This window comes from Peromyscus maniculatus, chromosome 2, assembly GCF_049852395.1.
Source record: "Peromyscus maniculatus bairdii isolate BWxNUB_F1_BW_parent chromosome 2, HU_Pman_BW_mat_3.1, whole genome shotgun sequence".
NCBI lineage: Eukaryota > Metazoa > Chordata > Mammalia > Rodentia > Cricetidae > Peromyscus > Peromyscus maniculatus.
The window spans coordinates 70,432,489-70,458,873 of NC_134853.1; the positions used below are offsets into that span (position 1 = coordinate 70,432,489).

A 26,385-nucleotide genomic window follows, 5' to 3' on the forward strand; every position below is an offset into this window, starting at 1 on the left:
GGCCATGCTTTGGTATTTAGGTACATTTACAACATGGAACGCGTCAACACAGAGCACTCTCGCCAACTAGTTTGGAAGGGCTGTAAAACGCTTTATTACAGGTTTGATCACAGCAGCTCAGTCAGAAGAACAGCTAATCATGACTTTTCCACCCCACCTGAAACCTTAGCCTCAGATCAAAGCTGCCAAACTGATTCCAGAATCAAACTCCCTCCCCCCAAGAATGAAAAACAAGCTGCAGAATCTTTTAAGAGTCAGAAAGACACAGGATTCCTTCTGCCAGGTAAGAGAAGGGGGAAGAAAAAGGCAACGGTGAAATTTCAAGTTTTAAAATCTACCACCCCAGGCAACAGACATATTCCTGAGTGCTCTGTGTGAACACCTGGGATGTACTCACTGCAGACAGAAATCATTTTTTCTTTATTGAATGCCAACTTCATGATGGATGAAAACCTCTCCAGATACCTCAGTGGGCAAATGGCTTATGTGAGGCCAACACCACTGGGTGAATTTCCAGTCCACTGTGGCTGTGGTATTTAGCATGGCCCTGCTTACAGACACCAAGTGCCTGCCTGGTCACTTATGAGACACATCAAATCACACAGAGCTCTTGTCTACAAATGAAGCCTTTGAAGGACAGCAGTGCACAATGTCCAAACGGCACGGAATTAGGAAATTCTGGCCAAGCGACACAAGTGATTACTCTGAAACCTAAGTTGGGTGTTCCTACTGGGTCCCTTTTTTAACACCACGGGAGTCAGTAAAAATGTTAAAACGTTGTTCTTGTGCCTTCTAATAGACCACAGTGCCAGTTAAGCTAGTGTTTTGTTGTTGCTTTGGGGGATTATTTCCTTAGGAATTCAGCCGATACTATAACAATGACAAGGCTCAACAGCTGTTGGGCACGCCCCGGGGGGCTTCTCACAAGGGAAAGTCCTGCACACTGAACCGCAACGCTGTGGACAGCACAGGGTAACTAGAGGTGGCGCCGGGGCCTCACCACTCTGACAGCGTCTAGTGAGGCTGCACATGGGCCCAGGAGTGGCACCAAGCTGCAGGGATGGCCAGCCCCACTCAGCTTCTCCTTGAAACACAACTGCAGCTGCATTCTGCATCACTGGAAACTGCAACATAATATTAAAGCCATTGGTCTACGTGTGGCTGTGTGTGCTTCTTATGACTCGTGGGATAGGGACATGTGCCAAAGGTCAGAAGGCTAGAGAGCGGCTATGCTGGATGACCTCACTAAGAAAGTGTCTTGTGTCCCAGGTGTCCTAAACCTGCTGCTCATCTGGATCCCTAGAAGGAACACTTCGAAGGAAAGAGAGGGGGTGCTGGGTAATGCAGGGCTGTTAGGTGGACATCTTTCAAAGAAACCAAATCAATAAAAATGTAGGCCACTTGGAGGCCACCTCTCTCAGATGAGCTGTGGGTCTGGCCTGGGGGCTGGCATTTTCTGTGAAAGGACAGAGTGAATCCTTTAGACTCTGAAGGCTACATGGTCTCTGGCCAACTACTCAGTAGTGCCATGATCTCATGTAAAGGAATGGCCGGATTCAGTCAAGTCTTCAAAGCAGAAAGTGGTCAATACCACAGATTACAGATCTCTTCGGGCAGCTGGGGAAGAGGCTGAGGCAGGGGAAGGTGGCAGCTGACCTGGTTTAAGAGTCCAGCCCGGGGTAAAAAGGTTTGCCGGCAAGAGCAACGCCCACTACCCAGCCGCATGGCAGAGGAGTCAAGGCGCAGCTGCCAAGCTCAAGGCTCCTCCCCTCAGCGTCCTTGGGATCCACAATGTTCACCTCCTTCCAGGCTCTCGCATCTTCTGAATCAAAACGGGTAGACCAGGTAGCCAACACTGGACTCCCTGTCCCCTCTGCCTGTGGCCATCTGCTATGGTGGCAGTGACCAACATGGAAGTCCCCTTGACAATCCACACAGGGCCACTTAAGCCTGTATTGTGAAGCTTATGGAACGCTGAAGATGCCACTCAGCCTCACCAGCATCAGGCCCTGGCTCCAGGTTCACAGGGACTCACGCACGCTGCTCCTGTGGGATGCGTGGCCTCCGGGCTGTACACTCACATTCTTCTTTAAAACTGTCCTGGGTGGGGCCTGAAGCTTGCCTGCCCCCTTTGTCTTGACACGTGACACAACAGGCTGTGAATCCTTGTCCTTGACAAGCAGAACAGGTCAAAACGAGCTGGCGGCATTGGGGAGTAGAACAGAGTTTATATTGGTCCCACGGGGCTCCACAGTATGAACATTCTAGGGAAGAAAAAGTCTTATTATTCTCTCTCCCTCTCCCCCGCCTCCTCCCCAACTCCCCCCACCTCTCACACACACAAATACCCACAGAGAGAGAGAGAGAGAGAGAGAGAGAGAGAGAGAGAGAGAGAGAGAGAGAATGAATATCCTTATCCCAAATACAATAAATACAACCCTGAGTTCACTAGAATCTAGTATACTCTTGTGGTCCAAGGGAATGTTTCCAAGTCAGGCGGGGTGGCACCAACTATAACCCCAACACTTGGAAGGCTGAGACAGGAAGATTACAAATTCAAGGCCGGCCTGGGCTATATGCACAGTAAGACCCTGTCTCTGAAATAGGAACAAACAGATCAAAAAAATAGTATTCCTATCTTCTAAGAAAGAGAAAGGCCTCTGTTGGCGGTCAGTGTGGTGAGGCTTCTGGAAACCATGTTTTGACTCCCCTTCACCCATCCATTATTCTTTTTTCCATCCAGAAAACAGGTTCATCTCTTTCTCCTGAGCACTTCTGAAACGAGCTTATTACCCTGAGATAAGCTCCCTTTCCAGGGGGATTACATACCTGAATACAGATGACCCCACATCACATCCAACTTGTAAATGCACAACTGTCCACCCTAGGCCACTACCAAAGGCCATTGCCTGGACACCTGACCACCCAACTCCTGAACTGCTCATTACTTCTTTTTCAGCCTGTATTTCCTGGCCACCTTGAGGCCCCTTTGAAAACACCACAGTTGCCCTTGCTTGGCTATGCTCTCTTTGGCCTTTCTCACACTCACAGTCACATGCAGACACTCAAGTCCTGTAGGTATTTCCTCTATAAAATCACTAATTTGTTTTCTTTTTTTGGTTCTTCGAGACAGGGTTTCTCTGTGTAGCCCCAGCTGTCCTGGAACTCACTTTGTAGTCCAGGCTGGCCTTGAACTTACTGAGATCCGCCTGCTTATGCCTCCCAAGTGCTGGGATTAAAGGTGTGTGCCACTACCGCCCGGCTCCTAATTTGTTTTCTACTTGTCATTCGAGGTTTTAAATAAGACAAATATCAGGCCATCATAATGAGTGAAAAGATCAGTACTGTAGGCAGGCAAGATGGCTCCTCAGTGCTCTGGTAAAGGCATACCAAGAATGACGGCCTGAGTTCGACCTCCAGGATCGACATGGTGGGAGGGAGCCAACTCCTGTAGTTTTCCTCCGACCTCCACACGTGCATGGTGGAATGTACACGAGCACATGCGTAGATACATAAATGTAATTTTCACAAGACAGAAATGATGTGAGTAGACTAACTCAATCTTACTCTCTAACGGGTCTGTATTCACAGTGTTCTAGAAACTATGACTGATTCAGATCCTACTGAACTGCAGTATCCATGGCAACCGACCTGGAGGCCTGCCCGGCCCTTTCCTGACTGCCTGGCCCAGCCCTGCAGGCAACTAATGACCTGCTGCAGCGGCCACCCTCACGGCCCTGCTCCTGCTCGTCCCTTCCCACCTCCCACGTGCACTCTGGGACACGGGGCGCTCTGGGGGCGCCACTTGTCGCCCCGTTGTCATCGACTGCCAGGGTTGACTGGGCTCATCTGGCCGTGTCAGCAGGTGCCCCCCCCCCTCCATGTATGCTGCAGCTCAGAGGAGGAGGAGGAGGAGGAGGAGGAGGAGGGCTTCCCAGAGAAGAGCAGCAGTCCTGGAGCAAGGGAGTGCAGGCAGCTGCCGTGCTTCCTGGTAGGAGTGCACACGAGCCCTCCAGTGTTCACACGAGCCCCCCAGTGTTCACACGAGCCCCCCAGTGTTCACACGAGCCCCCCAGTGTTCACACGAGCCCTCCAGTGTTCACACGAGCCCCCCAGTGTTCACACGAGCCCTCCAGTGCTCACACGAGCCCTCCAGTGTTCACAAGAGCCCCCCAGTGTTCACACGAGCCCCCCAGTGTTCACACGAGCCCCCCAGTGTTCACACGAGCCCTCCAGTGCTCACACGAGCCCTCCAGTGTTCACAAGAGCCCCCCAGTGTTCACACGAGCCCCCCAGTGTTCACACGAGCCCCCCAGTGTTCACACGAGCCCTCCAGTGCTCACACGAGCCCTCCAGTGTTCACAAGAGCCCCCCAGTGTTCACACGAGCCCCCCAGTGTTCACACGAGCCCCCCAGTGTTCACACGAGCCCCCCAGTGTTCACACGAGCCCCCCAGTGTTCACACGAGCCCTCCAGTGTTCACACGAGCCCCCCAGTGTTCACACGAGCCCTCCAGTGCTCACACGAGCCCTCCAGTGTTCACAAGAGCCCCCCAGTGTTCACACGAGCCCCCCAGTGTTCACACGAGCCCCCCAGTGTTCACACGAGCCCCCCAGTGTTCACACGAGCCCCCCAGTGTTCACACAAGCCCCCCAGTGTTCACACGAGCCCCCCAGTGTTCACACGAGCCCCCCAGTGTTCACACGAGCCCCCCAATGTGCACTCGTGTGCACAGACCACCTGATTCTACTCTGCTGCTGTGGATTATCTGGTAGCCTGGCAATGACTGTGGACCCATTTTAAATGAATAAAATCAAATGCACAGCATGACAAGGGAAACCAACTGTATAGAAATACAAAAGAGCAAAGTATCTTCAAAACGTGCGACACAGCAAGAGCCATGTTATTTGCAACATTAAATACACGAGCTAGTCACCTACAGCACCAGCAGTGGACGTGGCAGTATGGGAATCCCACCACTGTCTGAATTTTAAAGCACTTGCCTACCCAGTATACGGCATGGCCAGGACCATCGATGCCCGTTTCATTCCTGCATCTCCAGCTGCTGGGAACAAAACGGTGGCCCAGTGACCTTCCCTTCCCCATGTCATTCCAGGGTGGCAGTCCTGGAATGCCTTTCCTGGGCAGTGGTCCAGAATGGTGAATGATTCTGACCTGACAGAATGTAGGCTCTGGACCTGGACCTGGGCTGACCTACCTGCTACCACAGAACTGTTGTAGGCCAGGGCAAACCGCTCATCAAAGACAAACAGCTTCCCTTTGTAAAAACCCTCAGGAAACTCTTCCAGGTACTTGTGGATGCCACCCTTGAGCTGAAACACTTCCTTACACACCCCCTGGATAGAGAAAAAACATTACGGTGGTGAAAGAAACATTTAGAAGCAGCTCCATGGTGGTGAATGCCCAGGCACAGCATCCACCACCTGTGCCCATCAGCCAGGGGCTCCCAGTGGCCTCCTGAGGGGTGGAAACTGCTGACCAAAGGGCCAAAGAACCACCTGGCTAGACCTGGCCTCCTGGGGGATGGGTGGCGACAGCAGTCAGGCCCTTCACCCTCTAAGACCCTGGGAAGCCTAACTATTTTTGCTAGCCCCTAAATATAGGAAGGCATCTGTCGGGACATGCAGTGTTCCTGAACGTGCTCTTCTCGGGATCAGGCGCAGGGATTAGGACAGGGAGCCACTCAGCTAAGCTGGCTCCTTTGTACTGGACGAGTCCTCACGACGGCTAAGTGCGGCAGGCTTAAGCAGCTCAGCGTCTACACTTACAGACCCCATGCTGGAGCTGCGCCAGGGAAAGAAGACCCTTCAGCCGGCTCGGGTGAGCAGGGGGGAGGGTGGGGGAGGCTGGTGGGGGTGGCGCTGTCTTCACCCCTGTGTGCTGGCTCACCTTGGCTCTGAGGTATGCAGAACCCCGCTCGCAGCGGATGCCCCCAGTGCAGTACATCAGCACCCTCTTCTGCCTGAAAATGTCAAGGTTTTTGTCAACGTAGCTAGGGAAGTAACTGAATTTCCTGATGTCTGGTGCTAAGCAGCCCTGGAATCGTCCCTACAACATAGGGACAGAAGGAAATGATTAGAAAATGTACCTGCTGGGAACCCGGTTCTTTCCGGGTAACAACCCCACCTGGGTAACAAGCATCTGCTACCCAAGGTTTGCATCCCACACTCTCACCCTTTAACTTCAAGATCTGGAACTAGACACGGGGCTAGGCTTGTGGGTTCCCTTCCTACAGATCCCCCAGGGGAATGGTCAAGGTTACAGTGGCAGCTTTCACAAGGTCACTGGCACATGCCGAGAGGAGGTTCATGGGAAACAAAATCATTTTATGTGCCAAGATGTCTTGAACTCGTATTTCCTTAGACTTTCTCAACAGACTTAGAGTTCAGTTTTCCCCGATGCTGCCAGCACAGGAAGGAGACTAAAGGTTCCACACAAGACATGTGCTGTGCTGGCACACACACCCTGCACGGCGCTCAGTTCTGCTTTACTTACTATTTTGCTTTCATAGAAGTTTCTGCAGTCCAGTAGGATAGTGTCACCTCGGTCCTGATTTGCCTGCGATAAAAGCTTTTCTATTTCTTTATGAAATTCACCAGGGGATAAATGGATTCCTAAAACCAAGCCAAACAATTACATTAAAACAACAGGAAAATCTAATCACAACTGTCCCAACCTAAGTGTGGACTTTGCTTCTTTCCACCTAAACCTCTTTTCACTAATTACAATTCAAAGAATGACAGTATCTGATGATCAAGATAAAACATCTCAGCATCCCAGGCATCTCTATCTCCTTGCTCTAACCTGAGACTACAGAGCTCCGACAGTTGAGAAATAAGGGATTATTCTTAAACTAGATGCTTAGGGATTTATGTGGAGTGCCAGCACACTGTGTGCTGTGTGGTCACTAGTGAGTAAGGAAATGGAGAGGGTCCTGCTGTCAATGTCAATGTCAACATGCTCAGGATTCACTACAGCCTTCAAATTGTCAGTTAACAAAGTTGACTCCAAATTCAAGGCTAAGACCTTGGCTTAGGCCAAGGTAGTTGAGAGCACGGTGTTATGGGAAAGTCAGAGCATGTGTGTGTTTGATACAAGGGTAAGGAGAATCTATCTAAATGTGCATGCAGAAGAGAAGGGGGGGTGACAACACACATGAAAAAGAGGGCAGGAGAGGGAAAGAAAAGCTCTACAACAGGAGAGGGCTGAGAGAACGGACTCTAGTCTGTGGAGCCTTCGCCTTAGACTCCCAGAACAGAAACATCCCCAGAAATCTCACTCACTGTGAAGAACTCAGCGTGAACCTTGCATTGTGGGATAATTACACTTGGGGGGGGGGGGTTGTGACATAGTTATCCACCACTCATGACAGAGCTCTATGGCACCACAGGAGCCTCGCTGTATTCAGCACGAACCCCAATAACCATCACTAGTTCCCCAAACCTGGAGAGCAAAGGGCCCTTGAGCAGTCTAGGTTCCCAGCTCTCTATCCAGGCCTGTGCTATTCAGGCCATGTCACATTCTCACATGGGTCCCAAAATGGTGATGTCAAAAGTGAGCTTCAAAACTATGAGGAGGAGCATGGGAATTCTCTTTGTCTTCTCCCTGCAGCAGGGAACTTCAGGGAGCCCAAAGTGTTCCCTGCTGCTGTTACTGCTGCTGCTCTTCTGGCAGAGAGGGTCCAAATAGACAAGAAGTCCCTTTAGTCACCTCCTTCAGTGAAAGGCAGCCCAGGCCAGCCTCCCCTCAGCTCCCAAGCAGCGTCCTGCCACACCAAGGAGAGATGCTGTCATACTACCTCCTGCTAAGACGGGGACACTAAGACGGGGACACCAAGCAGACACATCCCTACCTGGGTCCTCTCTCTTCATGCAGGAGCCTATTTTCAAGATGCCTGTGTCTCCCCCCTCCCCCCTCTACCCTTGGCCTTCTCTTTGATATTGACCCATGAAAACTTACTATCTTTGAGGGGGTGGCCCTCTGTTCTTTGAGGGAAGGCAATGCTATCCTGGAGCAGTCACACAAGTGGAGGCAGAGAAGGGACTGAACCTGAACTGATCAAGGCTCGGGCCCAGAGCTGTCTAGCACAGATGCTGCTGGTCACCTGTGGATGACAACTCCCTGAGTGTACTCTGAGGAAGGTGACAGTAAGTGTGACATACTGCATTTCAAGGACTTAGTATGAAAAAAGTAAATCTCATTAATAGTTTTATATTCAGTACATACTGATATGTTTTGGACATGTTAACCATGTTATGCAAGCTCATTTCACCTATTTCTATTTACACTAGAAATTGAAAAACAATGTTACGTGGCTCCCGTATTTCTACTCGACAGCATAATTCTTAATCTAAAGAGCAATCTAGGGGAGATAGGTGAACAGAGGACCACCCTATTGGGATGTAATTAGGACTATTCCAAGACTGGGGAACTCTATAGACAAATGGTTGGGTGCCTTCAAAACTAACCTGCAGGGCAAGCAAGATGGCTCAGTAGGTAAAGGAACTGCCTTCACGCCTCATGATCTGAGTTTTATCCCCAGAACCCTATGATGGAAGGAGAGAACCAAGCCTCACGAGTTATCCTCTGACTTCCACATGCTCGCTGCAGCTCACAAGCGCATACACACACACTCACACAAATATATACAAGTACGTGTGTCTCCAGGAGATACAGTCAGCTGAGGACTACCCCATGGGACGCAGTTAACACTATCCAGACTCTGAGAACCTCCACAAGCCAAAGGACTGAAATCCTTGAAAGCCAATCTGAATGCACAAGCTTAAAGACTGGCTGAAGAGAGCTTACTTAAATCTGTTTTATTTGTGTGGAGGTCAGAGGACAAGCTCAAGCATGAGTGTTTACCTTCCATCTCGTCTGCAAGGGACTGCTGTGTGTCAGCTGCCTGTGACTCTCTGAGGGTCTCCTGGTCCTGCTCCCATCTCACAGCAGCTCTGGGGTTACAGGTGTGCACACTGTGACACACCCGAGTGACCAGTGCTTTACCCAGTGAGCCGTCTCAGCTCCTCGTATTTAATCCTAATAGAAACTTCAGAAGTCATGACACAACTGGGAATTCACTGACAAGATATTTATGAAGTAATTACTGCTAAAATGTTTTAGACATGGTTAATAGTAAAAGCTAACTGTTAACCTTTCTTTTAGAGGTATCTACTGAAATATTTATGAGTGAAATAACATGACACAGAGGTTCTCTTTAAAGTGATCTAGGATGGGAGAAAGGAATGGGGTGAGAGGACAGTTTGCCATGAATGAGTAGCTGCTGAGGCTGCATGGTAAGCATATGGAAGTTCATTCTATTATTTTCTCTACTCTAGTTAGTGTTTGAAAACTTTCATGATAAAAAGTAAAACAAAACCAAAAATCCCCACCAAACAAATGTCTTTCAGTCATCTATAGTAAGCACAGGGAAGCAGGGATTGAATATTCTAGAACACTGCTTTGGTTTTGAAAGCTATTTGCTTACCGTGACAAAAGCCCACATGCTCTTTCTGCTGATGAACTATTTGCAAGTAATAACCACACCACTTTCAAATTGCTCTCTCTGGAAAGAGGAAACAACTTCTTGCCAAACCATTACCGAGAAAAATGTGCTATGGGTCTAAAGGTGAGCCTTTAGTTACCATAAGTACCACAGAAGCCAGTTCAAATCCTGGATAGACGGTTAGCTGCCCTGTGGCTATTTCAGAGAGAAGATCCACTGGTGTCTGCTGATCAATGTCTCCCTTTCTTGCTTGCCTATTATGCTTTATCTCTATGACAAGAGCACGACTCTACGACATGAGCATACCAGGGTTCTTGTAGGAGATCTGACTGGGGCTGACCCCCATAGGCACGATCTCTTCAAACACACCGACTCGCAAGTCCGGGAAGCAGTGAGCGCCTCCTTTGCTGCTCTGGCCAAGGAGAAACAAGACAGAGTTTATTGTCCCACTGCCAGCTGAAGACAAGTGCCAAATATAAAAATTATGGTCTGTTTTATGGTGTGATAGCTGAAATTTTAAACCTCAAATTAGGGGTAAAAAGGAAGTGTCAATGGAGATAAAGCCATGATCCAGAATGTTCCAGATAATTCAACATGTTAATAAATGTTCACTGTGCCACTTCCACATGCAGGAACATAATGTTTGTAGGGCTCTGAACATGTAAGTCAGCACCACTGAGCCACTGACGTGATCGCACGCCAGCTCTGGTTGGGGAGCAATGGCAGCTTGGGAATCATCGGGTGTCCCGCCAGCTCACCACTCACTGTGCTGAAGCCTGAAGGACTGAGACACAGCACTTCTGCTGACAGAGCCACAGCTTTCCTCTCAGGTGGTGTCAGCTTTAACTTGGGGTTACTGAAACCATAGTCCACCACGGAGATCTGCCAATCAGTCTCTCCAGTCAAAACATGCTGGTTTCAGATGCCAGCTTGTCTAAGTGCAGCATCCTTACAGGAAGGGAGACTGGGACCAGGAAGGGTCTGACTGATTCTGCGAGGTGCCACGGTCACTCATTGGCAGCAGTGATAAGTACGCCTGTTTCATCGCACCGGCTTGGAACTCAAGGGGAGGGGTTTGTCTGGCTCTTCAATGACCCACACCAGCAGACTGCTCGAGCTTTAGTTCATTTCCTACTTCTCTTACCTTAAAATCTTCCTCACACAGGTAATCCTTAAATAATGGGCAAGAAAGCATGGCTTCCACGTAGAGTCTGGTGGCCACTTTACTTCCTCCAACGGTTCCGTTGATTCCTTCGGTAGCGATCCGGATCTGAGACACGGGATGGTGAGAAGAGTGCTGTCTTAGCTTGGCTGTCTTCCCAGGACAGACTAAAGGTCCCTTTCATGTCAAGGAGCTAACAGGAAGAGCAGAGGCTCTTACAAGACAACAAGTGTGTCCCTCTGAAGCAGCGGGACCCACTGGTCAGCTGAGGAATTCAGTCCATATGTGCCAAACAAGAACACGGGACTGAGACCTCTGGAAAGCCTGTTCGGTCCAGAGCTCCAACTGCCCAGTAACAAAGGGGGTTCTGAGATGAGTCTAAACCCAGGCTGTAGACAGAGCTTCCAGAGGCTAGGAAGAAGATGAGCTCCACCACTTCCTCACAGGAGGCCCAAGAAGCTTCAACTTTGATGTCTCCATGCTACTTTCATAGGTACGACAATGCCAAAAGTGAATTAAAAAAAAAAAAAAGCCCACTGAAGAGACTTTACCCCAGTTCTAAAGAGGGAACTTATCTGATAGTGGGATGCACATGTCACCTCTGCACAGAGGCTGAAGGAAAGCCACCATCCCAAACCTATAGGCTGTAATTCTAGTTATGTTTTGCTTACTCACGTCCCCTATGTCTGTATCAATGCCTGCCACATGGTGGGCTCAGTACCCACTGAGTAAATGCATGTGTGCCCACATCCAGGCTCCTCTGGCTTCTCTAATCTGAAACTGTCTTTGAAACACTTCACTGGGAATGAAACATAAAAGCCTGTCTAGGGCATGCCAGAGGCCTGCACAGCCTGGTTGTCCTAAGAGAGCAAGATTCTGTGGGTGAGTTTAAGATGGAGCAACTTTATAAGGGGCCACCTCAGAGCAAGGTGCTAGAGAATGCCAGCTGGGACATCATGGAGAGAAGGGATTCAATTCAAGGCCCAGAACTGTCACCACTATTCACACATAAAGGCAGCCAATTTGAAAGTTATATGTGGCTGCTCGTTTTCGGGGTCCAGAGAAGACAACTGAGCAGTTGTCTCACTTGATCCAACTCTTAGGTCATGTGACAAGCCAATGCCAGTTGACTGGTAACTACCCAGAGAAGTATCCTGATTCCCACAGACTCCCTGAGAAAGAGAGCTGCAGCTGGGCGTGCTACAACACACCTTTTCCCAGCGCTCAGGAGGCAGAGGCAGGAGGATCTCTGTGAGTGTGAGGCCAGCCTGGACTACAGAACAAGTTCTGGGACAGGCCAGGCCACACAGAGAAACCCTGTCTTGGAACACATTCAGAAAACAAAGAGGGCTGCAATCCAGGGAGCAGGCTCTGGGTGTGAGCCGGGGAAGCAGAGTGCACGGGCCATCTCTGCCCACGGGCACCATACCTATCCCCACCCAACAGGAGACAGCAAAGCACGACAGCCTCGGGAGCAAGGTCAGGAGGTCCATCTGAGAACAGTCCGGCGGAGGCGAGGATGAGTGCATGTTTCTATGCGGCTGTTTCTGGGTAGGCGGGCCAGTTCTTTCCCATTTCATTCTCATCTCAGAAACCAAATGCACGCCATGCATATCCACTGCCTAGGACAGTCACCTCTAAACTCCCTCAGGAGATGTGCAGTATCTATCAGAGATGCTCTTTGGGGAAAGGCCTTGTCAGTAAGAAACTGAGACAAGCAACAGTTAGCATGTGGAGCACCTCCTGAGACAGAGCTCCACATTCTCATCTCCAGTCCACAGACCAGAAAAGGGCAGCCACGGCTGCAGAGCAGTCAAAGAATTGGTGAGTAGTGGATCTGTGACTCAACTGTCGTAGGATTCAAATCTTATCATTTGTCCTTTCCAAGTCTGAATGTATCCCTCACATTTTATTAATTAATCCATTCACTTTATGTGCATGTGTGTGTGCCTGCATGTATGTATTCGTACAAGTGTGTTCAGGAGCCTGTGAAAGTCAGAAAAGGGCACTGGCTCCCCCGAAACTCCACTTATATCGACTGCTGTGAGCTGCTCTGTGGGTGCTGAGAATTGAACCCAGGTTCTCTGCAAGAGCAGTAAGCATTCTTAACTGTTAAGCCATTTCCACAAGTCATTCTCAAATTTCTTGAGGTCATATGATGTACAGCAAGGAACACTCAGGTTCTCCTTTCCTTACCTAAGAACCAATATTGTCAAAGCACGGCACTAAAGTATCTCATTAAACTGGCCAAGTCTTTGAAGTCTAGAAATTTGGATCTGAGATCCAGGAAACTGCTGCCACCTGGTGGACGGGATTGCTCACTGCTAGGGTGCCACAGGCTGGGCCTAAAAGGAAAGGCCTCCTAGACCAAGAGACCTTTTTTTCTCTGTATGTAGCCTAGCCTGCTCTTGAAATTGCAGCAATCCTCCTGCCTCAGACTCTTGAGTGATGAGATTACAAAAATGTACCACCACACTTAGCTTGAAACCACAATAAGACTGATTTCATAATTCTGTACATTTTGTATGAACAGTCATCTTTCTTGTTGAGAAAGTTCACTGAACAGAGATGGTGATATATATTCAGAATACAAATACCAGTTTCCAAAACTATGTGCTAGGCATTAGGATACATTGTTGAAAAGTAACGCCCCTGCCTCCGCCAGCTCACAGATGCAAAGAGTCAGAAACAGACGAGCGCTGGAAAGCTATGAAAGGGTCGCGGATGCCCCCGGAGGGTACTGAGGAAAATGAGTTCAGGTGGGAGGAGAGAAAGGGTTCCGAGAAAGTGTCATTAAAATGGACAACGGAAGCTTCGGGAACTTAGACTAGGGGAACGGTGGGTGTGGGAGTGCTCCCTGAAGAGAGTTTGTCAAGGAAAAGGCAAACCAAACAAATCTTGCTAGGTCCCAAGAAACCCAAGGGCACAGCTGGAGTGTGAAGAGTGGCCAGACCAAGGGCCCTGCCCTGCAGCAGTGGAGGCTGTTGGGGAGGTGGCCAAGCCCATCCAGTGCTGCTGGAGCTGCTCTAACCAGATCCTTCTGGCTGCCGCATGGAGAGCAGACTAAATGGTGGGTGACAACTAGGAACTGGAGGCCAGTCTGGAACTTACCGCACGGAGGAGACCGAGCGGCAGCTTGGTCTAGGGTGACTGAAGTGGAAAAAAGAAGGAAATGGAGTCCAGGGATACTGCAGTGTGGGGATATACTGTGTACACTAATAAAGCGTGCCTGAGGATCAGAGGACAGAGCCAGCCACTAGATTAGACATGGACGCCAGACAGTGGTGGCACGCACCCTTAATCCTATCATGAGAGAGGCAGAGATCTGCCTGGATCTCTGTGAGTTCAAGGCCACACTGGAAACAGAGCCAGGCAATGGTGGCACACACCTTTAGTCCTAGTACTGGGAAGCGCACACACACACACACACACACACACACACACACACACACACACACACACACACCTTTCATCCCAGGATGTGCCGGCAGGGCGGAGAAAGGTATTTAAGGCGTGAGGAAACAGGAACTAAGGCAGTTCAGCCGAGATCCTTTCGGGTGAAGACACAGAGGATCTCAGAGAATTCATGGAGTTGGTAAGGTAACAGGTGGTGGCTGTGGCTTGTTCTGCTTCTCTGATCTTTCAGCTTGTACCCCAGTCTCTGGTACTGGTTGTTGTTTTTTTTTAAAGACCATCTGCAATGTGAACAGCACTGCAGGGCAGGGTGTGGTGATGAACTGAATGGGGTGAGTGAACCAGTACTTGTCAAATGACATGGGCGTGAAAAATGTCACTGACCTATCAGTTTATTAGTAACTGGGGTGTGGAAGAACCTCAGAAGGTTTCTACTGCACTTCCTTTAGATTCAAAATTTGAAAATTATTTAATAGACATAAATGTGGAGAATAAACCACAAACGGCATTTTACAAAAATGAATGTTGTCCTCTCACGCAGAGATGAACGTTGCCATCTGGGAATATGCTTCTTCCTCTCATCTTTACACACGCACTCGTGGCTACGCTACGGACATGCAGTCTTCCTTCACTCCCAGTCTCCGATCCTTACAGAGAGTCTGCCATACACTTGCTCCAGCACTGAGAGCACAGCGCAGCACTGGAGAGAAGCTCCTGGCTCCCCATGCGGCCTGTATGCTGAGGAGGCAGGTTCTACTTTCAGACCCTAAGGAAGTCTTTGAGCAAAGGCGGGGTGTGTGGGGGTGGGGTGTGTGTTCAGAGAAGGGAAGGAGGAGCAAACGTCAGTACCTGAGGTGGTAAAAGACCTGGTTCTCGGGAAACAAAGGTGCTATGAGAATCAAACCGACATGCAGAGGCCTCTGGGTTCCGAACATTTCCCCATCTCAGCCACCAGCCAACTGTCAGCATCCAGCTGTATCGGGACACAGCCACAGCACTCCTTTAGGAACCACCCAGGGATGGTTCAACCTCCGGGAGCAATGAGCAGGTTTGTTGGGTTTTTAACAAAGCCTGAGATAATTACTATTCGATTCTTTAGGTATAGGTGACTGACTCCTGGTCTAGAAAATAACACATCAGCAGCTGTTTATGACTTCATTAGAATGCCAGGCAGGATTTCCCTTGTTCTGAGAACCTGGAGTGAAGACTTCCACAAAGAGCACAGCTCCTGCAGTCCAGACAGGATGAGGCTGTGCAGGGCACGTGGGCAGCAGGGCTTACCTTGCCTGTGAGGTGCAGGAGCTGGCACAGAGCTGTTTGCCAGGCACAGATCCTGTGGGGGTCCTCCAAGTCACAGTAGCAGTAATACAGGAGTACCTCCCCATCCTCGTCGCCCTGGCCACTACAAAAGGAAAGTCAGAGGGCAGGAGCACCCGAGTCACAAGGAGGCCACAGTTCTCAATAACCCAGGCAGGAATGGGAGAACACAAAGATGGAGCAGCTCGTGCCTGTGTTCTTGCTATTCTAACACGGGAGAACTTCTCTTTCGTAGTTTCTCTACATAGGACAGCATCTGCGCCGGACTTCTGATATCACAAAAAGCAAATCTGCTTTACTGTCCTCACTCACCACCCACACCCAAGAGACAGATATTACTAACCCCTTTGCAGGCAAGCTGGAAATGAGCCCACTGTGCCTTAGCCTCAATCAGAAGGCAGCATCTAGTTTGACTGGCTCACCATGAAAAAGGTCCACTTCCTTTTTTTCCATATAATCCACTTACCTATGAGACATAGGTATTTTTTATTTTTTTGAGGGGATTCAAGACAGGGTTTCTCTGTGTAGCAGCCCTAGATGTCTTGGAACTTGCTTTGTAGACCCAGGTTGGCTGGCCTCAAACTCACAGAGATCCACCTGCCTCTGCCTTCCAAGTGCTGGGATTAAAGGCGTGCGCTGCCACATCTGGCTGAGTCATGTTCTTATTGGCCATACAAGACAAACCTTTCTATGTCAGCATGCTCACACAGTAGCACTAAATCACTAAGAAGACATCAGTACCTTAGGAGAAGAGAGTAATATAGTTTGAAACTAGACTTAAAAAATTCAAAGTAAAGGAAAAGTTTGGATTCTGAAAATCCAGTATGTGGATGGATTCTGAAAATTCAGTATGTGGAGTATGGTGTTCTCTAATAATCTTTTAAAAACATTTTATGCATTTACTATTTTTATGTGTATGGTGTTTTGTCTACCTGTGTGTGGACCATGTGCATGCAGAAGCCAGAAGAGGGCATCAGATCCCCTTGAATTACAGACAGTTGTGGGCCACCCACTGTGTACTGGGAATCAAACCTGCACCCTCTGGAAGAGTAACCAGTTCTCTTAACCACTGAGCCATCTGTCCAGATGCATAGTTCTGAATTCATCAGTACCTTGACCAAACAAGTCTATCTGATTCTTACCTACTCCATTTATTTAGACATTTTAAATCTAAGTATAACTTATAATAAAATTCAAGTATTATGTTCCCATTCAAACTCTCAGAAAGCAGACTGGGTTTACCCTCCAGGCAGGCACTCTTGTGTGGGGCTTCTGGTCTCTCAGCATAACGATCTGACAAACCATTCACTCACAGCCCTGTGCTATTCGCTGTCCATGGCTCTTACTGCACAATGTTCCTTTCTGGTTTTAGTTTGTTTGTTTTTCCGTGTAGCCCTGGCTGTCCTGGAACTAGCTCTGTAGGCGAGGTTGGCCTTGAACTCACAGAGCTCTGCCAGCCTTGGCCTCTGCCTCCCGAGTGCTGGGATTAAAAGTGTGAGGCAGTGCCCCATGTTCTAACAAGACAGTATCCTTCCTTTCACGCTCCTGCTATTCTATTTACAGTTGTTTCCACTTCGTCTCCTTAAAGTATTTTTCTTTCTTTCTTTCTTTCTTTCTTTCTTTCTTTCTTTCTTTCTTTCTTTCTTTCTTTCTTTCTTTCTTTCTTTCTTTCTTTCTTTCTTTCTCTCTCTCTCTCTCTCTCTCTCTCTCTCTCTCTCTCTCTCTCTCTCTTTCTTTCTTTCTTTCTTTTTTTTGGTTTTTCGATACAGGGTTTCTCTGTGTAGCTTTGCGCCTTTCCTGGAGCTCACTTTGTACCCCAGGCTGGCCTCGAACTCACAGAGTTCCGCCTGGCTCTGCCTCCCGAGTGCTGGGGTTAAAGGCGTGCGCACCACCCAGCTATTTTTATTTCTTTAATCTCTGTGTGTGTATGATGTGTGTCTATGGTATGAATGTGTTCACGTGTGAATGCAGGCAGGCACATGGGTGCCACTATGTGATGTGGAAGTCGGAGGACAATATTGGGTATCGGTCCTCATCTTCCACCTTGTTTGGACAGGTCTATTGTTCTTTACTGCTGTGTACCCAACGCTTGCTGGCCTGTGAGCTTTTGGGGATTCTGTCCCTCCTCCCATTTTGCTGTAGGAGTACTAGGATTGCCCATAAGCACTACCATGCCAGGCTTTCCATGGATCCTGGGGATTCAAACTCAGGTCCTCATATTTACATGGTAAGCATTTCCCCCAGTGAACCATTTCTTGAGTCCTTATCATTTTAAAATATAACTAGTTTATTTTTATTTAGCAGACAAAATAATGAGTTGTTTCCAATATTTCGTTACTACGAATAAAACTGCCACAAATACTCATGTTTAGGCTTTTGTGGGCCTATGTGTTTATTTCTGTTTGTTCTACACCCAGGAGTGGATCACTGGGAAGATGTCTGAATTTTAAAAGAACCTGCCGAACCCTTTTCTAGAGTGGTGGGGCCATCTCTACCCTCACCAGCAAGGACTGAGCATTCTGCTGGCTTCACCGTGTCACCTGTATTCGCCATGGTTGCTCTTTCTCAGTTTGCCCATTTTTGTGGGTTAACTGTAGTTTACTATTGTAGTTGAAAGTATTTAAAAAGCAAACCAAACACAGAATAAAAAACGTACCTGCTCAGCTCATCAGGGCTAATGCGGCTTACATCGGGGAGCCAAGCAGACACTTCCTGACTAGGAGGGCGACAGTCTTTCGGCGGGCTCTTCCTGTCTGCAGAGGGGAGACTCTGTGAAGCACTCGGAGCTGCAGTTAGCTGCTTCAGAACAGAAGCGGTCTGCTGGCAAACTTCTTCAGCGTGCTGTGTTGCCACATGTCTGTGGATGCTGGTCTGGTCTGCAAATAGCTGCTGACAGCATCTCCACCATTTTCCTTTAAATTCCAGAGAAGGTGCTGGAACTTGTTTGGTTTTGACAAAAAGGGCAAAGGCCTGCAATTCACATTTCAAACAGCATCATTACTTAACAGCCTTAGGTTTCGGGTAACAAGTTTCACTCAATCTCTTATATTACTTTTTTTTTGGGGGGGGGGTTCCAGTTTGGCACCCTGCCAGTCTACGAAGAATTCTAAGAGCAAGAGCATGGGTTTGTGTTGCTTCACAACCCATACACTGACACTGGAGTGGTAAGGTATGGCTTCGTACCCTGGTCTTCCACACCCAAGCCTTCATCATCCATGTTCTTCATCCATGTCAGGGACATGGGCAAACCTGGACACTTACTGCTTCCACCTTCCAGAGAGTCCTTCTCCACAGTGTTCCCTGAGGTGCCATGTTACTCGGATTCCTCTAAGACAGTAGTCCCAACCTTCCTAATGCTGTGACCCTTGAACACAGTTCTTCATGCTGCGGTGACCCCAACCATAAACTTGTTTCATTGCTACTTCATAAGTGTAATTTTGCTAGTGTTAGGAATCACAATCTAAATATCTCTATGCAGGACGTCTGGTATGTCACCCCCAAGTTGAGAACTGCTGCTCTGTCAGACCCTTTAAACACTCAGAGTTCGCTGCAGAGGCCTCATCTAACATCAGTCTGTGGCACTCCCACTAAATGCCATTTCTTTGCTTTCTGGATATAACATCTTCTATTTTCATGTTTCCACTTAGTTGGAAATATTGGCCCTGCTGTTTACCTTTGAAAACAAATGTGAGGAAGTTATTCAGTCCAAATTTCTACTTGGAAAATGTAAATCAAAGAATTACATAAATGTTCAGCACATACTAGAATTATGTCCTTGTCTAGCACAGAACAGAAACACAATGACTCCTGAATGTTGCCCCACCCTGCTGCTTCGAGCCCCATCATTTCCTATTTCTTTTACAACCTTAGTTCACATGAACCAGTCTACTCACTGTTCCTCAATGTCACTTCAACACCTCTGCCCTCCCTGCCCGGCTTATGCTCAGCCCGGCTTATGTCTGGAGTACTCTTCTTTCCTAAGTCACCAAAATCTTATCTAACTGAAAAGATGTCCACTGTTTGAAGCAGACGCTTAGGGCAATTACAGCCCAAAGCAGATAAGTACCCCTCAGGAAATTGGCAAGACTGTTCTAAAGTAACAACCTCTTACTGTTCAGCCACCAAAATCCATTTTCCTTTCTCCCTGGGAAACTAGCCTTTGCAATTAAGGCTGTACTACTGTTTCCAATGGAAGTGACACATGATAGCTCCACTTCTGGTCCATAAAAACCTCCCACGTGTGCTCCTCTGTGCTCTCTCTCTCTCGGAAATGTGCTGAGGCCAGCAGACGTAACACCAGGCTAGGTTCTTGCAACCTGTGTGGTACTGAAGATGCCTCATCTCCCATCTCCCAAGTCCAAACTCCTAATGTGCTCTATCCACTACAGGTGTGAGGCCATTTGTTACCGGAGCCTTGGCCACCACAATTAATACGTTAGGAATTTCTACAAGACAAATGAGGAGGAACACAGAGCAAAGGTATCAACACATATGTAACAAAAGCAAAGGGTAGTGCACACCTTTAATCCCAGCAGAGGCAAACAGATCTCTGTAAGTTCAAGGCCAGTCTGAGTTCTAGGCCAGCCAAGGCTACAAAGTTAGACTGCCTCCAAAAATAAATAAAAAACATTAATAGAACATTTCCAAGTCTTTTCTTCCACATCCTACATCCAATCCATCAATGTGACTTCCAAGTACACCCAAAATCTAACCATTTCTCCCTTGGCTACCACTCCACTGATGCAAGCCACCATCACTCTTCCCTGGATTATTATAATAGCTTCTTAGCCTCCCTCTTTCCATATTTATCACCATTTATTTTCCATTCAATTGAAATGCTTCTTTTAAAATCTAGATCAAGTCAGGCATGGTGACATGTGGATCTCTGAGTTCCAGGCCAGCCTGGTCCACAGAGCAAGTTCTAGGACAGTCAGGGTTACACAGAGAAACCCTGTCTTGAAACAGTGACAAACCAACAAAAAACATGAACAAAAACCTAGACCAGGTATCACTTCACCGCTCTAAATTCCCCAGAAGCTCTCTTCCTATTCTCTAGGAAATCCCCGATAGCCTGGCTCCTTCCACTGCTCCTACCACATCCCGTTTCAGCCTCGTGGCTTTGGCTCAAACATAGCACGCAGGTTTCTGTACTACTTACAGCCTTTGCACTGGATTCTCCTCCCTCCACTATCCGTATGGTTTATCATTCTTCACGTCTTCAAATCTCACCTATTGATGAACGAGGACTTTTTCTGACCATCGTAAGTCAGAGAACAAGCTGAAATCTCTTTAAACTTCTCTAACTTTTCCCTATAACACTTACATCATTTAATACATTAGATAGTTGTTTATAATTGTGTTACTCTAGTAATAGCTTGTGGATATCTATTAAAGTTCCTATAACATAGTTATTACTAATTATTACCTATATATAAAGTCTTCTATAAGATGCCTTGACTCTGCAATAGGCAAAATAAAACAGCAAAATATACTACCAGAAGGAGCATATATTCCTCTTTCTGGGACACTCCTGATTATTTAACAAAGATATCAAGAACTTCAAAAATATTCAAATGTTTTAACTCATTTTAGAGACTATTCTGAAGGATCTGAATGTCAGGTAAATGTTAGTAAGTAGCACACTGCAAGTAGCAGACAGTGGTCCTTTTCAAATGGGAATCATAACTTATGGAGTACTACTTACTTACCATGGCAATTAGGTACTTTTCCAGTTCAGTATGAAGCTTTCCCTGGAGAAACGTTCCTGACACCCTATGTGAAAGCCCTGGCCGGACCGGCCAAGGCAGTGTGGCCCTCGTGACACCTTAGGTGCACTGGGGAAGGGGAAGGAATGCAGCAGGGCCTCCCTGTCCCCGGCACTAACTGCGGCGCTGTTAGGACCTGACTTCTCTGCCTCTCCTTCCTTCCCAGAAACTGTGCAGGATGGCGACTACAGCTGAGCATCACAGGGTCTTCATACGAATGATTTACGGCCATTGTTAAAAGGTTCAACACAAAACTCTCTTAGTTACCAACTGAAACCCACGGAGGGCCCCATATCTGCAGTGTGAGCACAAGCACTGGTGTGAGCAGACGCTCCTTCCTTCCATCACTTACCCATTTAGGATAGGTGTTCGAAGGGAAATGGGTGGATCAAAGAGCATCACGTTTGAAACCAAACTCTGTGTCAGTGCATGCTCTCAACTACAAAGCAGACGAACGGCCTAAGTCTTATTGGTACTTAAGTTTTTACTGTCAATATTTTAAATATCATTCCCCCCAAAAAGCAAGATAAATGCTACTTTATTTTTATTTGCATATTTTTTCTTCGTACTAAGGCTGAATTTTTTCCTACTTTCTTTGATTTGTTAGTTTATATGTACTGTATATTTTCCTTTTTCAAAAGTTTTAAACTTTATATTATAATTGGGGGGAGGAGCACATGCCATGGTGCACACTTGGAAGTCAGAGAGCAACTCTATGGAATAGTCAGTCCTCTCCATCGACCTCTACATGGGTGGTGGGGCTGTGCTAGAGGTGAGGCGCACCACTGATGGACCTTCCTCAACTTGTGCAAGCCCGGACCTGGAGTATGCAGGGTGGGGCATCTGAAATGACAAGCTAGGGCCGTTTTAGTGTTTCTTACAGTTGATCCTTCAAGACAGGCAAGAGGAAAAGATGGCACTGTTATTCCTTCCCAGCCACTGATGAATTAAATGGGAAAAAGGAAAGTTTACAGTGAGGAAACACTTTACAGTGAGGAAACCTAGCAGACAGTTCCTGCCAATTACTAAAATGAACACAGTCAGGAACAGGAGCATCAGCACTGGGGAGCACCTGGGAGAATGTGGCAAAATGAACAGGCATTTCTTCCTGGATAGTCTTCCTAAGAAAGCCAACTCTGAATCTCATGGAAGGAATATGAGTCAAAACCAAACTGAGGGCCCATCTACAAAACAACCAGAACTTGAGAGAAAAATGTAGTGTTCTAGTTTAAAGACCAAGCACAGCCGGGCGGTGGTGGTGCACGCCTTTAATCCCAGCACTCGGGAGGCAGAGCCAGGTGGATCTCTGTGAGTTTGAGGCCAGCCTGGTCTCCAAAGCGAGTTCCAGGAAAGGCACAAAGCTACACAGAGAAACCCTGTCTCGAAAAACCAAGAAAAAAAAAAAGAAAAGACCAAGCACTCAGACCTCTAGGAAGAGAGGCATGAGTTGAGTTCAGGGTCAACTCTGGCTACATAGACAAAAGAGAAGGACTAAGGTGTGGCAACAACCAAGGGGTGGGCACTGGAACCAGCTCAGTTTCTGTGTAACCAGGTGAGCTTTCTGCACTTGAGACAAGTGGTGAGTATGAACAGAACCTCTGGACAAGGCCAGTGTGTGCATCATTTATAAAATTCTTCTCACTTTTCTCTAAGTTTGAAATTTTTGCAAAGTAATACGGGTGAAGGACCTCTGTAACCTCTGAATTTCATTTTCAAGGAAACCTGTCTGAGACTGACGGAAGGTGGCAGCTGGGAGATGACAGAGATATTTATTCTTCACTGACATAGAGCCAGAAAGAGGCTCCTTAAGAGGACCACAGGCTGAAGGTGAGAAAGCCAGGCTTTCTCTGGCTCCTTAGCCAGCCATTTCCCTGCCAATGGGCCTCTGGATCCCTGCTTTTAAGAAAACGGAGTTTCAGCCAATGGTCTCAACAACAACAAAATACATGGGGCTGACGAAGGGCACCAATACCACCTCTTTACACCCAGTCACGGCATTCTTATAGTCTTGCAGTACCCTGTGATGCTCTGTCCTTTCTTCAAAGCACTGAGCTAGCGAGGTGAGACCAAACTCTTTCCCCACCGGCAGCAGCAGGGCTCATTAACAGCCTCACTAGACGCCAGCTGCCCTACTACCTGTCAGTTCTCCTTACACTACGGTGCTGAGTTCCTGGAGTCTTTCTACAACCGAGTGAGGAAAGACATCCATCCTGCCTGTCCAGGACCTAGTATCCTCCAATACTCCACCATAACATGTAGTTCCAAGACTGCATGCTGCTAGACTAGACCACACTGTGAGGTGGAAGGCAAGCTCAGTAATCCACTCCTTCCTGTATGTACTTCACTAACTTTATACACACGATCATGAAAACACTGACAGCAATTTTACCTTTTTCTTTGCAAATGAGTACTTCTTCTTTGTATTGGCATCTAACTCTGCTTTGAGACTGTTGCTGGGGTTAATAAGATTCGATTCTTTTAAATCCAGATCAGAAAACTTTAAAACACAGGTCTCCAGGCCAACTTCTTCATCTGGTGAAGTGGAAGAAGGCATCTGGATTGATCCGTGGGGCAGATTCCTTTCAGTCAGGTAGCTTCTGAGAGAGAAGAGAGAAGATGCAATGCTCAACTCTTTGGGTACTGGTTGAAGCAAACATGAAGCTAATCAGTCATGCAAATTAGCAGTGGCCACATAACCCAGGCTATCCCATTCACTTGCTCACTCAATAGTATTTATGTGACAACTATGCTTGGCGGAGCACCCTCTACACATTGGGAACAGAGCAGTAAACGCAACAGGAAAAAGTCTGCCCTCTAAAGTTTACAATCTAGTGGAAAAGATAAGCCAATAAACTGATTTTTTAAAAGTCGTTTTAAATTTAATATTTTAAAGAAAAATAAGCAGAGTAAGGAGGCAGGTGAAAGGGCTCTTTGTACCTAAAGGGGTAGGTATAGCCTTTCTGAGGCCATAGCATTTTCAAAGAAACATGAATTGGGAAGTAAGCCATGTAAAAAATGCTGGGTGAATAATAGTAGGAAAGCACTATGTACTTCCCAAATCAACCAATACCAGTGATACTATGGCTTTGTTTCTTTTGTTCTCAAATCTCAGAGCCAAAATTTCAAAATTGCTACTGTGGCCACATCTCCCCGAAATGGATACACTATAACCAATGAACTGTTTTCTTTTTTCCTTTTAGTTACATTTTATCTACTTTGTGTCTACTTGAGCCTAGACACTTGCCATGGATGTGGAAGGGAGGGGACAACTTTGAGCAGTCAGTTCCCTGCTTCCACATTTACACAGGCTCCAGGGATCAAACTCTATCATCAGGCTCATGCGGCAGGTGCTTACCTGCTGAGCCATCTTGCCAGCCCCTATTTTTCAAATTATTTTTTCTGAGACTTGCTGCATAGTACAGGCTGGCCTTGAACCCCTAGTAATCTTGAATTTGAGATTCCCTTGTCTCTACTTCCAGAACAGGGTGCCACCATACCAGACCCTAACCTTTACCTTCCTTTTAAAGTCAGCCACCCATTTGAACCTTAGTCACCATCACCCCAGTGCAAGGCTCCAGCATTTCTTGCCTGAATTACTGATGCCTAACTACCTACTTGGAGGACTTTTCCAAAGTCTCAGCCTGCTCAGATAATCTGTCCCTGCCTCTCTGATCCCAACTTGTACCACTCTTCCTCTGCCATTATGTCAGACTACAGTGCCTGTCATCATCCTGAAAGGGTCGTTTAGGACTTCAGCTCCAAAAGACCAAAGGCTTCCTTTGGTTCACCATGCAGCTCACTATCTTGAACAGTCTTGTGTACAGAAGGCGACAAATGTTAATTAATCCAGTATAGTACTTGAGTGAAATAAAGCAAGAATTGAAGAGTCAGAGAAATAACTCTGTAGGCATCTGATGGTCAGTCATGTAGATTTCAGAGCAGAGACCATTAGGTAAAGGAAACAGTAAGTCTTGATTCCTAAAATGTGAACAAGCTGGACTCATCAGAAGAACATAGTGGTTCACACACAGTGGTGGGGACAGAACCCCAGAAGCCATAGTTCGGAGTTTGCAATGGAAATTCCCGGAGAGTTGGCGGGCATATGATCAAGATGGATTGTTTACGTGTATGGACAGATGAAAAGGGCAAATAAAAGATATTCTTTAGAAAGAAAAAAGTAGGGCTGGAAAGATGGCTCAGTGGTGAAGAGTGCTTACTGCTCTTGCAAAGGACCTATGATTCTGGTTCCCCCACCCCCGCACCCACATGGCAGCTCACAAGTGTCTGAAACTCCAGTTATAGGGGATCTGATGCCCTCTTCTGGCCTCCATAAGCTCCTACACATCCAGGCACAACCATAAAATATTCATATTTTTTAAGTCCGCGAAGTGTTTTAAACATAGTAGTAAATAAGTTTGATTAATGGACTTGCTCTCAAAGTACAGCGGGTAATGTTTGTGGATAACAGGAAGTGAAGGATCTAATGACTCCTCCCTAAATTCATGGATTAAGCAAACGACAAAAACGGCCTTTTTACTGAAACCGGTAAGACTGAAGGAGGAGTTCCGGCCAGACCATGGACAAGGCAGTTGGGTGCCCATCAAAGACAGCAGGGCAGAGGGCGTCCACGTACTGCACACGTGCAGACGGACAGAGGAACAATTGAAACCAGATCGATCGGTTATCTGCGGCGTCAGCTGGAAGAGGTGGGCGGTAAAACGACCATGAGCAGGTTCGGCCGGGCGGGCCCAACTTCCCTACCGCTGGGGAACGGCTTCCCCTCCCTCCCCGCCCAGGTCTCCCGAGGCAGCTCCGGCCGGGCGGCGAGAGTGAGAACACATACCCGCCGGTCCTAGGCCTTTCCCGGGTCTCCCTTCACCAACTTGGCGCGGCTCCCCGCCCTCGAGCCCACGCCCCCGACGCGCGCGTGCGCAGAAAGTCCCTGGGACGTCACCTCGCTCCGGAAGTCTCTAAAGCCGTCGGCGCAGGGGCCGCCGGGAGAAACACGGCGGGACCGCTGCAAAGCTGAGGCGGGGTCGTCCGGGCCGGGGTCATTTAGCTCGCCATCTGGAAGGCCTCAGGGTGGAAGGCGGGAGGAGGTGGCCGCGCGTGGGCCTGCAGACGCCGGCCTTCCGCCTCCGAGCCCACCCGGTGCTTCTCCGCTTGCGCTTCCGGCAGCCGTCGTGGGCGAGTGCGCCTGC

The 26,385-nt window shown here is 47.9% G+C and overlaps 1 protein-coding gene across 5 annotated transcripts; it reads right to left on the bottom strand.

Annotated features, from left to right (window-relative positions):
* Positions 1–70: 70 nt before the first annotated feature.
* On the bottom strand, positions 71–26,354 carry Tstd2 (thiosulfate sulfurtransferase like domain containing 2). 5 transcript variants are annotated; one of them, XR_013049090.1, is made up of 10 exons: positions 26,139–26,277; positions 23,574–23,781; positions 18,076–18,389; positions 15,384–15,504; positions 10,671–10,796; positions 9,833–9,938; positions 6,517–6,635; positions 5,911–5,983; positions 5,219–5,357; positions 71–2,264 (listed from the first exon to the last, which is right to left on the bottom strand). XR_013049090.1 is itself a non-coding variant. In XM_015992534.3 (10 exons), exons 1-10 carry the CDS (start codon positions 26,237–26,239, stop codon positions 2,032–2,034), a joined length of 1,626 nt encoding a protein of 541 aa, XP_015848020.1. In that variant the 5' UTR covers positions 26,240–26,354; the 3' UTR covers positions 71–2,031. The 5 variants fall into 5 exon arrangements, 4 of the variants coding, with proteins under 4 accessions (XP_015848020.1, XP_006973756.2, XP_015848022.1 ...); XM_015992534.3 differs by having other exon boundaries at positions 5,911–6,069; positions 26,139–26,354; XM_006973694.4 differs by lacking the exon at positions 26,139–26,277 and adding an exon at positions 26,028–26,133 and having other exon boundaries at positions 5,911–6,069.
* Positions 26,355–26,385: the final 31 nt, after the last annotated feature.